Raw genomic sequence first — 16,299 nt, 5'->3', positions numbered from 1 at the left:
TTGTTTGACATAAATCTGGCTGCAGAGACATGAATGAGATCAACAGTGGTAAATGCTTGATGTGTGTTTACAGAGGAAGCCTTCCATATAAAGCACTTTTCCTGACTCCACAGTCCTTTTAAAGGCACTTTTGGAATTTTAGGACAGGCTACATAAATATTGCCAGATCAGTATGTGACGTTTATTTGCCGGCTCTGTTTATAAAATCCGGAAATGTTCGCCTTGTACTATTTATTCTCGGTCCTTACCTTTATTAATGGCAGCTTGCGCGCTCCTTCCCTCCCTTTCCCCAGTGTGTGTGTTTAAGAGCACATATTATTGCAGTCTTTCAGTGCTGGAACAGATGTTGGGTATTGTAAATACAGGTGCAAAGAGCGTTCCCGGAAGCCCCTCAGAGTAATGAAAACGTTCCTGTTTTTTATTATGGTGTAGAGCCAAAAGTATTTCACAATTCATTTGAGGACAACGTCGCTCGAGACCCACACAGCTCTGCTGACAAGTGCCCCGGGACGGGACTGGACGGGGGGTGAAGGTGTTACGGAGGGGTTTTTCTTGTCTAAATAAGTTTTGAACATGTAGGAGTGCAGATGGACACCCACAGATGGAGTTCCATAAATGACCTACCCACGGTTGTTGTTGACATATATAAGAAGCCCATTAATTTGGCAGGGGGAACCTTTACTTTACCTCGACTAGAGTTACCTCAGTGTCCTCTGCCTGTCTTTGTAGCAAAAGTTGTAAAACTGCCCAAATGAATCCAAGCTAGTTGTTTTTTGAAGGTAGTTATAGTAGGACGCACCGGTGTCTTAGATATGTTGGTCTGTGGACTTGGCTCACATTCCCTTACAGATCCGGGCTGGTGGAGGTGGCCCCGGAAGAAGAGCCTCGAGTCGGGGAGGGCCTGTTTTGGTGCCAGATAATTGGGAACATCCCTTCTTTTTACCAGCCCACAGTCCCCTGCTTTCACCTTGTCTCTTCCTCCCCAAGCCAGGGGCACCCCATTCTCAATTTCCCGCAGATTGCTGGTAAATGTGAAGCATTCGGGAAAGAACAAGTGAGAAAAAAAGAGAATCCACATAAGGTTCAGATTAAACCTTGTTGTGTCGCTCCTTTTTCCTCTTCTAACAGTGCATCGGATGTTTTCATAACTAAACCAAATATGTGTGCTTGGATCGAGCCAAGCCTAGCCAGGGGATATCATCCCTGAAGCGGAAATGCTGGAGTCGCATTGTTGAATTACATTTCCTTTTGCCTTTGGGCTATCCAGATTCCAAGCTGGATACTACATTAATCTGCTTCATGAATGTACTTGCTAACTAAGCATTTGCTTAGGTTGTGTAGACACCCATCAGTTGCTCATACGGACAATGGGTCGTGAGTTGGTCCGACTTTCATTAGGGCAATTTTTGTTCTGTAGGTTAATTCCTCAGCAACTGTAGTGTTTTGTGTCCAGCGATTGGTTAGAGAAAGATCCTTTAGCTGGACGAAACGTTTGTCAATCCAGGAAGACAGCATTTCGGGGCTTTTTTTTGAGCTCTTCAGCCTTATGAGCGCAGACTTTTCTTTCTTATTCTGTCTAGAATTCCGGGTTAACGCACCACAGCCAAACATCGTTTTTACTACGATGCACTGGAACAGGTAAGAAGGCTGTCACGGTCGCCCGACTGTCAAGTGGGCTTCTTTTTCAAAGGCAAATAGACTAGGCCCGGGAATTCCCAGGGACCTCACGGTACGATATTATCACAATACTTGGTTGCCGATGCTACATGTATTGCGATTCTCGCGATTTCTGTATGTATGCAATTCGATACTGTGATTTTTATTGGGATTCCATGGTCCTAACATATTGCTCACCATATGTCTGCTGCAGAGGGACAAGAGAGAGTCACGAGAAAAACGAGTTTTGTTCAGTCAGGGAAATAAAAGTGCTGAAAACAAATTGTTTCCCTGTTTAAAAAGAAGATGGAGAACAAGCTATGAAAGTACAGCCACCTAGCGCAAAAATAATATTGTGATATTGTCAAAACAATACCATTATTTCATCCAAAATAATATCCAGATGTTTAACTGTATAGATTTTCTTCTCCCCCATCACTGAAGTAGACGTTGCCTGACGAACGAGAACCAAGCCCTTAACCTCCATTACCCTTTGAACATCCCTCTCTCCCTCTTAATGCGATGAGGAGGCTGAGCAGTGGAGAAGAGGAGGAGGAGTAAAGAGTCCCTCTGATAGCACATGTGGTAGCCCCCTGTTCCCCCCCCTCTCCCCAGAAAAATATGCTTGCCCCCCCCCTCCTTCCTACCCTGTGCATGGTCTCAGGCTCCAGGCTGAGGCAGATGTTTTTGTACTGCTAGTCGAAGAGCCCTGGAGCTTTGAATGGAGAAGAGATGGCCATGTCATCGGGCAGGGCCAGGTCAGGCGGGATTGATGTGATGTGGTGGGGGACTCTGGGGAGAGGAGACGGGACACAGTCGAGAGCAGAGTCCAAGGACCCAAGAACACACTGACCTTGGCCTGATCTGCTCACGGACGCTCGTTCGCTCTCTCTCTCCACATTGTGCTTTTCTTTTTTTCCTCTGTCCCTTTTTTCAGTCTTCTCAAATCCTGGAAAATATAAACAGGATGCAGTCTTGTCTGATCGTAAATCCCCTCTTGTCTGCCCTGGCCCACAGCCCCAACCCCCCTCCCCACCCCAGTCCCTGGCCTCAGCTCGGAGGAGAGGTGGAAGCCTTCGGTAATCATGCGCTCAGCCACTGTATCATTTGTTCATCAAATGCCTGTTATCCTACATGCATGGCTTGAATCTATACAACTGGTGGCTACTCTAGTCGAGTGTCATGCGGTAGGGTTCGTTAAAAACGAGGCTGATTTACTCCTAGCAGCAGCTTTTCATTCAGGATTTTCCCGTTCATATTTGTATCTACTATCTATTGCACAGAGTTCAACCAGCCTCATTCAGAATTTTCTTTGCCCTTGATCCTTACACATAATTTGACTTATCTTTTATTGACTGGAGACGTGACATGTTTATCTAGTCTCAGAGATTGATCTATTTCCTTTTGTATGATGTATTTGACAGACTGTTTAAGACAAATAACACGTGACAAATATGCCACAACCCACAGGAAGCCCAATTTCTCCTTTGTATTAAACACTGACTGTGAGGATTTTTTTTCTTATTTTTTTTCTTCTCAAAACCATCTTCAAGAAAATTCAATTCAGAATTCTAATGCCTTAGTATTCCAAGAGACACACTCTTGGAAAACCAGGCTTTATCCTTGTTCTAATCCTCCTCTGTCGGTGATACTGATGTAGGCCGTAATCCCTATTTTTGCTCCCTTCCTCCTGTGGTTACGCCTTCTAGCGTGCTCCCTGTCCCGTCACCAGCGCCGATGTGGCCTATTCATGAGCTATCATCACCCCCGGCCCCTTGGAATGCTGATTGTACACCGGCCTATTTCTCTCCGTGGCTCACTCTTTTTGTGGCCCTGCTCTGCAAGGCCCAACACGAACTCAAAATCCAACACCAATATTAATGCACAGATTAAGTTATTTGTACCGTTGTCCTTTTTAAGACTCGTCCGGTAACAGAATCGCCTCTAGTCACGAGAGAGTTAATCTCAAAACACAACGTGTCAATTACAGTTCCTCTGCAGCTTTTCTTCTTGGCTATGCGTGTCCAATGTGCCATGTTGAATTGAAAGAGTGAAGGGAACTAGTGTTCATTTGGAGATTTAGGCATTCGTTAGGGATTCGTCATCACGACATGTAGGAGCCTGAGAGGTGAGGTGAAAGTTCTACTGTGTGAAAGTAAGTGTGTGTTTGGAGTCGTGGAGCGGCTGCCAAGGACTTATGGGAAACTGTCCACCACTGTATTGCCTGTCGTTTTTGAAAAAATGAGGAAAGTGAGGCTTAGCCTATTGTTGACATTTTGACGATGGCGTGTTGCTGAATGACAAAGTATTGATTTTCAGAAAACATGACTTGTTTTGCAGCTTGGGGCATCTTTCCTCCTAGTAACTGTACACGTCATCAACTAATCTTAGACTTGCAAAATGTCCATCCTGTGTGAATTTTGCATTTCTAAAGTGTCTCTAATGTGACAATGTTCTTTTTTCAGAATGTTCTACCTCTTATTACCCACCATGCACTATTCGCCAAAATATCACCCTACAGGAAATTGTCAACTAAACCTAGACATTTTGAAAACCTGTACGTTTAACAAATAAGTTTATCAATCTGGTCTTTTTTTACAGGGCTGCATGCATTAAGGCATGCTCTCGGGAGTGGCTCCCAGCCATCAGACCTCCAATTGATGGGGACAGTGACGGTCACCCTCCAGGACCTCCAGTGGGCCATGTCAGAGGTCAAACCAAGTGCCATGAGGGAGGTGGCCATCGATGTCCCCAAGGTATGTCTGGATTATAGTCCCTTGGGCTCCTTTTTGAAGGTCGGCATGAAAATTGTCGGCATGCGAGGTCGGCATACAAACTGTCATTCGATTTATCGGGTGCCACCAAAGATGGAACAACAGCTCTGCTGATGTCACCGGCACAACGGAAAGTGTTTTCTAGTCTCATGTTCTGAAACGTCAACAAATCTTCTCAGGAGCGCAAATCGCTTAATTACTCATTGGACAACCAGTCAATGTGTTATGTCAACAGTACGGTGAGTAATCAAGTGAGGCATTAAGTATTTTGTGCATCGGAGAAGATACTTTCAGATCCCCAGTTACTTTTGTTGACGTGCGGTTTTCACCGAGGGTTCAAACCCGAGGAAGCGTCGGATGGAAATGACCCACAGCCATACTGCTGCCCTCCCTGAAACGGAGATGATTCACACACTCAGTGTGGGGGGGGGGGACAGTGGTGAGACTCCAGGATGTTTTGGAGTTTGCATGTGCAAGACATAACGGACAGGAAGAGGCTAACATCATCTCCAGCACTAATTGGAAGCAGATCGGGTCGACATCGGTTCCTGCCAGAGAGCGAGAGAGGGAAAAAAAAAATTGAAAAAGTCCGTTCTCCTTCCTCCTAATGCTCCTCTGCACTGAGCTCACCCCGAGACATTCAGTTCTTGCGGCCAGTTCCTGGAAACAAAAGATGGGCTTGAGTTTTTTTCCTTCCCTCAGTGCACTGCAGCTGAAAGGTCGGCCGCAGAGCTCCGACTTGATTATATCCATATGAGTGCAAAACATTTGTTTCTAATCCATTTATATAAGAAACTTTCAGTGGAGCCAGGCCTGGCGAGAGCAAGAGCAGAGCACACCTCTCTCTCTCAGGCCGACCGGACCTTTTTAATGTTTGGATCTGGCAGCTGCAGCCGAGAGCTCCGTTCCCCTTTTTCGACTTCCTCTCCTCTCCAAGTTCTTGTCTGGAGAAGTACCCACCACAACTACTGTCGCACCCGCCCTCCTCTCCCACATCCCAGGCAACCCCATCAAAGCCCGGGCCCTAAGAGGCCCCTTGTAAACTTCAGACAACAACAGTAAAAGATAATAACTGGGTCTCGGAGAGAGAAAAAGAGGCAGGGGGAGTAAAATCAACGAAGCAAGGTGTGACTCAAACTGCACCCTCTAATTCTACATCTGCCGTGTTCGTGACAAAAGCACCTTGCAATTATGCTTTTTAAAATATTTTTTACTGTCATTCACGCCAGCGCCATGTTCATTTTGTCTGCAGAAAACTTGAACAGAAACACAACAAGATAGGTTCAGGGGGAGAAAGGGGGTATACATCTTTGCTGTGCACATCTGCTGCCAACCTGGTAGGGTAGAGGCACCTGAAGCTGCCTGATTGATTTACACCCCATAGATTCTGGCAAGGGGAAGCTGTGCCTCTCTTTCTCTCTCTTTCTCTTGTCTCTTGCTCTCTCCTTCCACGCTCTCTTCCAGTCTCCCTTTCACCATCTATATCTCTCTCTCTCTCTCCTCACCCACCGTCCTCTCTCTATCTATCTATCTATAAATTGTTCAACGTCTGGTATTTACAGTATGTGGCCGGACGCCAAGTTTCCATTGGGTGCTCTGTTCCCGGGAGACGGCGCCGGTGGCCTGGGATGTGTTACTTCGGGCAGAGAAAGGAGGGAGGGAGAGAGAGGTGGAGATGGAAGGAGAGAGATGGTGAGAAAGAGAAGGAGAGCGAGAGAGGAAAAGTCATGCTGATGTCATGAAAGGGTGGCTTATTGCTCTGTCCAACCCCTTCTCTCCTTATTGCTCTGTCCAACCCCTGCTCTCCTTATTGCTCTGTCCAACCCCTGCCTCCTTATTGCTCTGTCTCCTTATTGCTCTGTCCAACCCCTGCTCTCCTTATTGCTCTGTCCAACCCCTGCTCTCCTTATTGCTCTGTCCAACCCCTGCTCTCCTTATTGCTCTGTCCAACCCCTGCTCTCCTTATTGCTCTGTCCAACCCCTGCTCTCCTTATTGCTCTGTCCAACCCCTGCTCTCCTTATTGCTCTGTCCAACCCCTGCTCTCCTTATTGCTCTGTCCAACCCCTGCTCTCCTTATTGCTCTGTCCAACCCCTGCTCTCCTTATTGCTCTGTCCACCCCTGCTCTCCCCTGTCCAACCCCTGCTCTCCTTATTGCTCTGTCCAACCCCTGCTCTCCTTATTGCTCTGTCCAACCCCTGCTCTCCTTATTGCTCTGTCCAACCCCTGCTCTCCTTATTGCTCTGTCCAACCCCTGCTCTCCTTATTGCTCTGTCCAACCCCTGCTCTCCTTATTGCTCTGTCCAACCCCTGCTCTCCTTATTACTCTGTCCAACCCCTGCTCTCCTTATTGCTCTGTCCAACCCCTGCTCTCCTTATTGCTCTGTCCAACCCCTGCTCTCCTTATTGCTCTGTCCAACCCCTGCTCTCCTTATTACTCTGTCCAACCCCTGCTCTCCTTATCGGTTTTATCTCCCTGGAGTCGCGCGCCTCTGCCCATCATCCGTCAAAGTGGCAGCTGCTGTCCGACTCTCTGTGTTGTCTGCTGAGTCACTCTCCGCCCAGATCTGGCCCAATGCTTTTCCTGTCGTGTATCTCAACTAGTTCTTGTACTTTATTATTCCAAATCATTTGCCCAGAGCAAAAATACAAACAGTATTTCAGTGATTGATTGATTAATTACAGCTGTAGAGAGAAATAAACACTGCACACAGAACCCACATCTGTCTTGCCATAATAAGGATGTTACTTTTGACTTGGAAAGACTCTCTTGCTTGCAGACTGTTTCCCTTGCTGACTGTTTCCCTTGCAGGTTCGCTGGTCGGACGTGGGAGGCATGGAGCAGGTGAAGCTGAAACTGAAGCAGGCGGTGGAGTGGCCCCTCAGACACCCTGAGGCCTTCACCCGCATGGGCATCCAGCCCCCTAAAGGTGTGCTCCTCTACGGGCCCCCAGGCTGCTCCAAGACCATGATCGCCAAGGCTCTGGCCAATGAGAGCGGACTCAACTTTCTCGCCATCAAGGTGATGGTCATTTAACATTTGATTGTTTCCTGCATTCTCTCCAAATGGTCAATGTATGGGCAGGGAGGTGTCCTTTTTACGCCTATAAGTTTCCATAAATCCCACCCCTGTAATGCATACTTTTGTAATGCATCAGTTTTGCAGTTGCATTGCCTTTAAGCACAGTTCCTTTAGTTATGGCTGACCTAGCATGGACCTTTGTCGTTTCCACAACATTAAGTAACTAATGCTACAACTATAGCTAGTAACACTATCACCATATTTTTCTGTTGTCCCAAAAATACTTTGCGGGTCTCCCGAGTGTCGCAGCGGTCTAAGGCAACGGGGTTGGATCCCAGGCTGTGTCACAACCGGCTGTGAACGGGAGTCCCATAGGGCAGCGCACAATTGGCCCAGCGTCTTCTGGGTTTGGCGGAGGGTTTGGCAGGGGGGGGCTTTACTCGGCTCATCACGCTCTACTGACTCCTTGTGGCGGGCCGGGCACCTGCAAGCTGACTTCGGTCATCAGTTCAACGGTGTTTCCTCCGACACATTGGTGCAGCTGGCTTCCAGGCTAAGCGAGTGTGTGTTAAGAAGCGCGGCTTGGCAGGTCATGTTTCGGGGGACGCTTGACTCGACTTTCGCCTCTCCCGAACCCGTTGGGGAGTTGCAGCAATGAGACAAGATCGTAATCACAAAATTGGGGAGAAATACTTAGCCATGCCTATTTACATATACCAGCAGCCATTCCCTTGGCTTTAACCCATTTAAAAAACAAAGGGATATGTCCCTGTCTCTCTCAAGGACCTCTGACTCTCTGGCTTCCTTGGAGGCAGACCTATAAGGCCTCCTCACTTGACCCCTCCGACCCTGTCTTTGTCCTCTTCAATCATCACCCCATCCTCTCTACCCCCCTCTCCCTCCACCCCAATTCAACACTCGCCCCTACACCTTCCTTCTTCCTACCCCTCGCCCTGCTCTGTCCAGGCCTCTTGATGGAGATTGATTGATCAGCTCAGCAATCGTTGATTGGCGCTTATTTTGGAAGCTGTTGCCGGGTGCAATGGGGTCGTGACAGAAGCTGTCAGCCAGCCTGATTTAGAGGGGGTCAGTGGTAAAAGATGGTGGATAGGCTGTTATATTAGAAAGAAAAGACAGAAAGACTGTAAAAGTCTCTCAAAACAGGCAATTTGTCTCGTAGATGTTGTTTGGGAATAAAGTCCAGGCTAGTACATTTACAAAATCATGACGTACTTTCCCCTAGTGTGTTGGTAGCTTTGACTCTGATACATTATCCGTGCTTTACTTTACTTTATACTACTTCTGTCATGTACAGTAAACCCTAACACTTCATTATCATGTCTCACACACACCAATTTTTTTATTTAACCTTAATTTCACTTGGCAAGTCAGTTAAGAGCAAATTCTTATTTACAATGATGGCCTACCCCGGCCAAAGCTGGAAGACGCTTGGCCAATTGTGCTCCGCCCTGTGGGACTCCCAATCACGGACGGTTGTGATACAGGATCGAACCAGGGTCTGTAGTGACGCCTCTAGCACTGAGACACAGTGCCTTAGACCCCTGCGCCACACGGGAGCCAATAGAGGCATTTATCTAATACATAGCTACATAGAAATGTACCTACACTAAACAAAAATATAAACCCAACATGTAAAGTGTTGGTTTCCATATGCACAAACACCTTATTTATCTCCAATATTGTGAACAAATTTGTTCACATCCCTGTTAGTGAGCAATTCTCCTTTGCCAAGATAATCTATCCAATCCACCTGACAGGTGTGACATATCAAGAAGTTGATTGTATTTATTTATTTAATTGAACCTTAATTTAACTTAAACAGTATGATCATTACACAGGTGCATCTTGTGCTGCGGGCAATAAAAGGACACTTTAAAATGTGCTGTTTTAGCTGGTAAAATAAACACACTTCATACATTATCAAGCCCAGACCCGGCCTGGCCACACCACCACAGAGGAACTGGGGATAAATGAGTCAGTCTCCACAACGCTGTTGTGTTCGGAGGAGACAAAAGGGCTGCCGTTTAAGTGTTGTGTCCCTGCCAGCTCAGAGGTGTTGAAAAGGGTGGATTGCAGGGGAAGGAAGTGCGTCCTGACGGCCTGAGGGGATGTTTATCTGCCTCGGATGGAGGGTGCAGAGCGGCCACAGCAGCTTTACTTACCCTACCTCCTTGGTCCTCTTTGCTTCCTTCTCAATTATTGTTTTTCTTCTTTTTTTTTCTCCCTTCCCCTCTATCCCTTAAATAACTATCCCTTTCATGTCTGAAAGATTTCTTGGCGGGCTGTTAATAACTTCTCAGTGGTTTGTTCATTGTTGTTTTGGTGTGTTCCTGTCAGAAATTAGTGGTGAGGCTAGCTTGTAGTTAGGTAAACAGTGTTATTAGGTGTATCATTAGTGTTTTATATTGATATTAATAGTTGTACTGTATAACTACGGTCCAAGGTTTTCCCTCGTATGGAACACTCCTGGTCCTATAATGAATCACTGGACAGGAGAACCAACTTCCCTCTGTCTCTTTCAGGGTCCAGAGTTACTGAGTAAATATGTAGGGGAGTCTGAGAGAGCTGTCAGAGAGGTGAGTACCAGGCCAACTTTCATCGTCTGTCATACAGTACACCCAATATACTGAATATGTGGACTACTTACATATAAAATAAATTGATTTAATATTCTACAGCAGAGGTGTCAAACTCATTCCACAGAGGGCCGAGTGTCCGCAGGTTTTGGATTTTTCCTTTCAATTCAGACCTAGACAACCAGATGAATGGAGATTCTTACTAATTAGTGACCTTAATTCATCAGTCAAGTACAAGGGTGTAGTGAAACCCCACGGACACTCGGCCCTCCGTGGAGTGAGTTTGACACAGTACAATGTATATGCAGAATCGGGGTTTACTATATATTAATGCGTGTCTCTCTATATATGTTGGCATATGTCAATACCAGTTGTTTAGGAAGGCCAGAGCTGTCGCACCCTCCATTGTGTTCTTCGATGAGATTGACGCTCTTGCTGGAGAAAGAGGAAGGTAGGTAATTTCTTCTCAGAAATGAGAACAATGACTCTTTCAATGACTGACTGTCTATAGTCCCCCAAGTCTGTACAATAATTACACTGATAAAGCCGGCTGTAGAGTTCCCATGGCGACAGTTCACTAGCGCACGCACACCCGCATGCACACACGAGCATGCACGTACACACTGACAAACAGAAGAGCCAGTCTGTCCGGAGGCGCCTCAATGGGATGGCACTGGGAACATCTGTGGCTTCAGGAAGAAGAAAAAAACGGACAGAGAGAGGACACAGGCCGCGGCAGACAAGCGCTTCATTGTGCACGCCACAGCAGATGGGGGAAGCTAAATATGAGGCCAACTTCCCGATAAACCCCCACTGAAAGTCAGTGGTTTAGGACCAGACAAAAGACCACTCCAGATATGGTTCAAACATGGCCTTCTCTTAAGCCTAATTGGACAGAGCCTGGGATGGGTCACAGTGTCTATTCTTTCCAAAACCATTTTGCCATATAGTGCATGTAGGGTGACATTTTGTGTCTGCTGAAGTACTTGCAATACTTGAAGTGGGATTTAGCTCCAAACTTCTCTTATGATGTCCATGAGATCACAAAACTAAACAGTGTGCATAACTCATACATGCGATTCAACTGCGACCTGCATTGTCATTATGGCCCAAGTCGGAAGATTACATACACCTTAGCCAAATACATTTGAACTCAGTTTTTCACAATTCCTGACATTTAATCCAAATAAAAATTCCCTGTTTTAGGTCAGTTAGGATCAGCACCATATTTTAAGAATGTGAAATGTCAGAATAATAGTTGAGCTTTTATTTCTTTAATCACATTCCCAGTGGGTCAGAAGTTTACATACACTCAATTAGTATTTGATAGCATTGCCTTTAAATAGTTTAACTTGGGTCAAACGTTTCAGGTAGCCTTCCACAAGCGTCCCACAATAAGTTGGGTGAATTTTGCCCCATTCCTCCTGACAGAGTTGGTGTAACTGAGTCTCGCACACGCTTTTTCAGTTCTGCCCACAAATGTTAAATAGGATTGAGGTGAGGGCTTTGTGATGGCCACTCCAATACCTTGACTTTGTTGTCCTTAAGCCATTTTACCACAACTTTGTAAGTATGCTTTGGGTCATTGTCCATTTGGAAGACCCATTTGCGACCAAGCTTTAACTTCCTGACTGATGTCTTGAGATGTTGCTTCAATATATCCACTTAATTGTCCTTCCTCATGATGTCACCTATTTTGTGAAGTGCACCAGTCCCTCCTGCAGCAAAGCACCCCCACAACATGATGCTGCCACCCCTGTGCTTCACCGTTGGGATGGTGTTCTTCGGCTTGCAAGCCTCCCCCTTTTTCCTCCAAACGTAACGATGGTCATTATGGCCAAACAGTTCTATTTTTGTTTCCTCGGACCAGAGGACATTCCTACAAAAAGTACGATCTTTGTCCCCACGTGCAGTTGCAAATCGTAGTCTGTCATTTTTTATGGCGGTTTTGGCGCTGTGGCTTCATCCTTGCTGAGCGGCCTTTCAGGTTATGTCGATATAGGACTCGTTTTACTGTGGATATAGATACTTCTGTACCTGTTTTCTCCAGCATCTTCACAAGGTCCTTTGCTTTTGTTCTGGGATTAATTTGCACTTTTCGTACCAAAGTACGTTCATCTCTAGGAGACAGAACGCATCTCCTTCCTGAGCGGTATGACGACTGCGTGGTCCCATGGTGTTTATACTTGCATAATATTGTTTGTACAGATGAACATGGTATCTTCAGGCATTTGGAAATTGCTCCCAAGGATGAACTAGACTTGTGGAGGTCTAAAAACTTTGTTTCTGAGGTCTTGGCTGATTTCTTTTGATTTTCCCATGATGTCAAGCAAAGAGTTTGAAGGTAGGCCTTGAAATACATCCACAGGTACACCTCCAGTTGACTCAAATGATGTCAATTAGCTTATCAGAAGCTTATAAAGCCTTGACATAATTTTCTGGAATTCTCCAAGCTGGTTAAAGGCACAGTCAACTTAGTGTATGTAAACTTCTGAAGTTTAGTGCAATAATCTGTCTGTAAACAATTGTTGGAAAAATTACTTGTCATGCACAAAGTAGATGTCCTAACCGACTTGCCAAAACTATAGTTTGTTAACAAGAAATTTGTGGAGTGGTTGAAAAACAAGTTTTAATGACTCCAACCTAAGTGTATGTAAACTTCCAACATCAACTGTATATATCAGCTCGGGGGTCAACTTAAGTCAACTCAGGAATGGACTGGATATGGTATTCGACCTGACAAAATGCCCCACTTACACTAGAGAATTTAACTGCTTGACCGGATTTTATGCAATTCTTTGACCCCTGCCTTTCAAATTTGCTTGATGCAGGGGCATCTGTCAGAATGAGTTTTCTGATACTGAGAAAAAGAAAAAAAAAAAGAAATAGAGGAAGATGGAGAGAGATCGTTGGAGACAGGCGCATAAAGAGAAAGGGGAGAGGGGGGAAAGAAGGGAGGCATTGGGTCCATAGAGAATGAAAGAGAAAGGTGGAAGCAGCATGGCAGATTTCTCTCTGAGTCGCAAGGACTTTTTTTCTCTTCCTCCCAGGGTCATAACACAGTGACAGGTCTCTTTTGTGTTCCTCTGAGGCCTTGTCTGTGGTAATGACGTGTGGCACTTCCGCTGGCCCTGTGAACAGCGAGAGAGAGTGTGTGTGTGTGTGTGTGTGTGTGTCTGACAGAGGTGGGGAGCAAAAACGGGAGGGAAAGACACTACACTGTGCTATGGAAAATAAACACCTTACTATTTCTCAGTGCAGGGACTGGGACATGACAACTTGAACAGACACATTTTTGGTTAAAGGTCTTTTCATATCTCCCTTCTCTCCTCCCCCTGTCGCCCCCCCCCCCCCCCCCCACCCACCTCTCCATTTGTACTCCCCCTCCTCTCTCTCCCCTTCGCTCTCTCAGCTCCTCGGGGTCTGGTGGCGTAGGGGACCGGGTCCTGGCCCAGCTCCTGACAGAGATGGACGGCATCGAGCAACTCAGGGACGTCACCGTGCTGGCCGCCACCAACCGTCCCGACATGATAGATAAGGTAGATCCAGCAGAGTTCCTGCTCCATCTCTCTCTCTCTCTCTCTCTCTCTCTCTCTCTCTCTCTCTCTCTCTCTCTCTCTCTCTCTCTCTCTCTCTCTCTCTCTCTCTCTCTCTCTCTCTCTCTCTCTCTCTCTCTCTCTCTCTCTCTCTCTCTCTCTCTCTCTCTCTCTCTCTCTCTCTCTCTCTCTCTCTCTTTCTGCTTCCCATCCTCCTTATCCTCCATCTGTCTCTTAATGAAACTTCATGAGTGCTGATCAAAGACAGAGCCTGGGCCCTGTCAAAACACACCCAGGAAAAAGGGCCTGGCTCTTCACAGGCACTATAGGCTTTTACAGCTTGCTCTATCTCATTCTCGCTCTCTGTAGCCTTCCCTCATCTCCCTCTTTTCCGTCTTCCTCTCTCCTCCATTTATGTATGGTCTTGCTGCTTATGAACATACTCTGCTTTCTGAAATGTAATCGTCTCTCTGCTCTTATCAGAAAGTAAGAATGATTAGGAGGGTGAAAACTTAAAACTGAAGATATCCTTTAGTCCAGTGCCGAGGGGGAACTTCCTCCTGCTCCCACTTTGCCAGGTGGCTGTTGAGGCCCCATGGTGGGATAAACCCTCATAGTGCTTCCTTATGGACAGCTGAACAGCTGGAAGTCTCCTCCAGGGCCACTGGTGGAGAATTGACACATCCCTGGCCTGCCTAGCAACTGAAGACCATTTCCTTCCTTCCTGCTACTGCCTGGCCTACCACTCCAAGCTCTGTGGGCAGTTGGGTTTCGAGCCCCTGAGAGGGGTGCATGAGAAACCCCAGGCATCCTCAGCAGCCCCACCAAGCCAACCCTGCTGCTGCTGTCAGGAAGCAGGGATCCCAGACAGCTGAGAAATCAGATTAGCCTTCCCCCCCCTACCAAGGGGGTAGTAGGGGGTGCTATTTGAATGCAAAACACATTAGGCGTGATGGGAAACGCAAGCCGCCAAATGGAGCGGCACTTTCTATGGTCCCCCTTCCCTTGGTCTGGCACCCTACTTACACACCACCACCCCCAAACTGTCAACACACAGGAATAGGCGACCATTTCCATGAGAATGGCAGGATATGATGAGACAAATGAAGATTAATGGGATGTTTGGGTGTCAATGAGGCACATTGTCGGCAGATTGATGGAGCACAGGGACTTCTTAGTTTGATGGACCGAGTGGGGGGGGGGGGGACAGGGAGTATGCATGTACTTATGGGGCATAATATAGTTTGGGTGGGTCTGCTTTTGTCTCTCAGCCACTAACCGAGTCAAGTGTCTACTTCCTACTTATCTACCTCCTTAAGCCAGCTTTTAGAACTGGCTCCACCGTGGAAAGGGAGCTTGCCTTTCTCTCACAAATAATTCCAACAAATACAGCTTAGACTGTTTACACAACCTGTTTGTGTTAAATAACTATCACTATTTCATACCGATAAATAATCATACAGAATTCCCACAGTTCAACAGGCGATTGATTGTAATTGCCCCATCCCGCCTTTGACCCATTTTGAGTCTCCTGTGACGATTGATGAGTGGCACTATTCTATTTACCCAGCCTGCTTTGGAGAAGAGCCCCCTAGCCTTGTGTCACTCTGTTTTTGTAGCAGCTGTCCATCTAAAACAGCCCCCCCTTCCCCCTTCACACACACGTGCACACTTTTTCCTTGAGGAAGGATAATGTTGGTTTGTTGTTCTACTGAATAGCCTATTTATTTAACATATAATAATAATAATAATAATAATAATAATAATATATGCCATTTAGCAGACGCTTTTATCCAAAGCGACTTACAGTAATGTGTGCATACATTCTACGTATGGGTGGTCCCGGGGATTGAACCCACTACCCTGGCGTTACAAGCGCCATGCTCTACCAACTGAGCTACAGAAGGACCACATAATATGTGTCGAGCTCCCATCCTTCTATCAGGAGGTGGGAATGCTACAGTATATGTGATTACTGCCAGATGGAGTTTGTTTTTAACCAGAAGTTATCGACTGGGCTCTTATCAGATCTGTGGATAACAGATGTGTGGTGTTTCATGCTGCTTTTAATAATCCCCGCCCTCCAATCAACACAGGGCTTGTGTAGTTTATTTTTTGAACAGGAGATGGCGCCACATCAGGTACTGTTCCGCCATAAACAACTATGTCAAGCTATTTGTCCTGTGGACTTTTGTTTTCCATATTTTATTCTAAACATGTTAGCATTTTGCTGGTTCCATTGGCTATTAGGTTGTTCTACACAATGACATTTAGCATTCTACGATGGCAAGAGCGAAGGCTAAGGCCTATGAGTGCAAAAATAAAGGCACACATGTAGGAGATTGCAAAGTTATGCTCGAGGTTGGAACCCCAACACATACTGCCCTCAGACACATTTAGTTTTCTCTGAACACGGTACTTTTACACAGTCTGCGTGTCACCATTTGGTAATTGGTATGCCTCCCTTGTGCATCTTGAAAGAGTCTTTATAAGCGTTTTAATCTGCGGCCTAATACTTGCAGCTTCCCAAAGAGCAGTGTTTAAACCTCCAAAATGGACCAAACTACCTCCCCCCAGTAATTTACAATTTGCCACACAAGATTGCAAAATGACAGAATCTGACCCCTCTCACCTTTTCCTCTCAGAACTTTGTTAATAACCGTAGGGTGGAAAACAAGGTTCACAACTAATTGCATGTTTCCTAGTGTCTTTTAA

General features: G+C 46.2%; 1 protein-coding gene across 1 annotated transcript in view; it reads left to right on the top strand.

Annotated features, from left to right (window-relative positions):
- Positions 1 to 16,299, top strand: part of spata5 (spermatogenesis associated 5) — a 123,273-nt gene that overhangs the window by 15,421 nt on the left and 91,553 nt on the right. The window contains exons 11-15 of the mRNA XM_046322812.1: positions 4,258 to 4,412; positions 7,242 to 7,451; positions 9,995 to 10,048; positions 10,420 to 10,499; positions 13,461 to 13,587. Coding sequence (XP_046178768.1) covers positions 4,258 to 4,412; positions 7,242 to 7,451; positions 9,995 to 10,048; positions 10,420 to 10,499; positions 13,461 to 13,587 — 626 coding nt within the window. The remainder of the gene's footprint in view (positions 1 to 4,257; positions 4,413 to 7,241; positions 7,452 to 9,994; positions 10,049 to 10,419; positions 10,500 to 13,460; positions 13,588 to 16,299) is intronic.

Source organism: Oncorhynchus gorbuscha, linkage group LG23 (assembly GCF_021184085.1).
Source record: "Oncorhynchus gorbuscha isolate QuinsamMale2020 ecotype Even-year linkage group LG23, OgorEven_v1.0, whole genome shotgun sequence".
Taxonomy (NCBI): Eukaryota; Metazoa; Chordata; class Actinopteri; order Salmoniformes; family Salmonidae; genus Oncorhynchus; species Oncorhynchus gorbuscha.
Note: the sequence above shows the minus strand (reverse complement) of the source record. Positions and strands in the feature narration are given on the sequence as shown.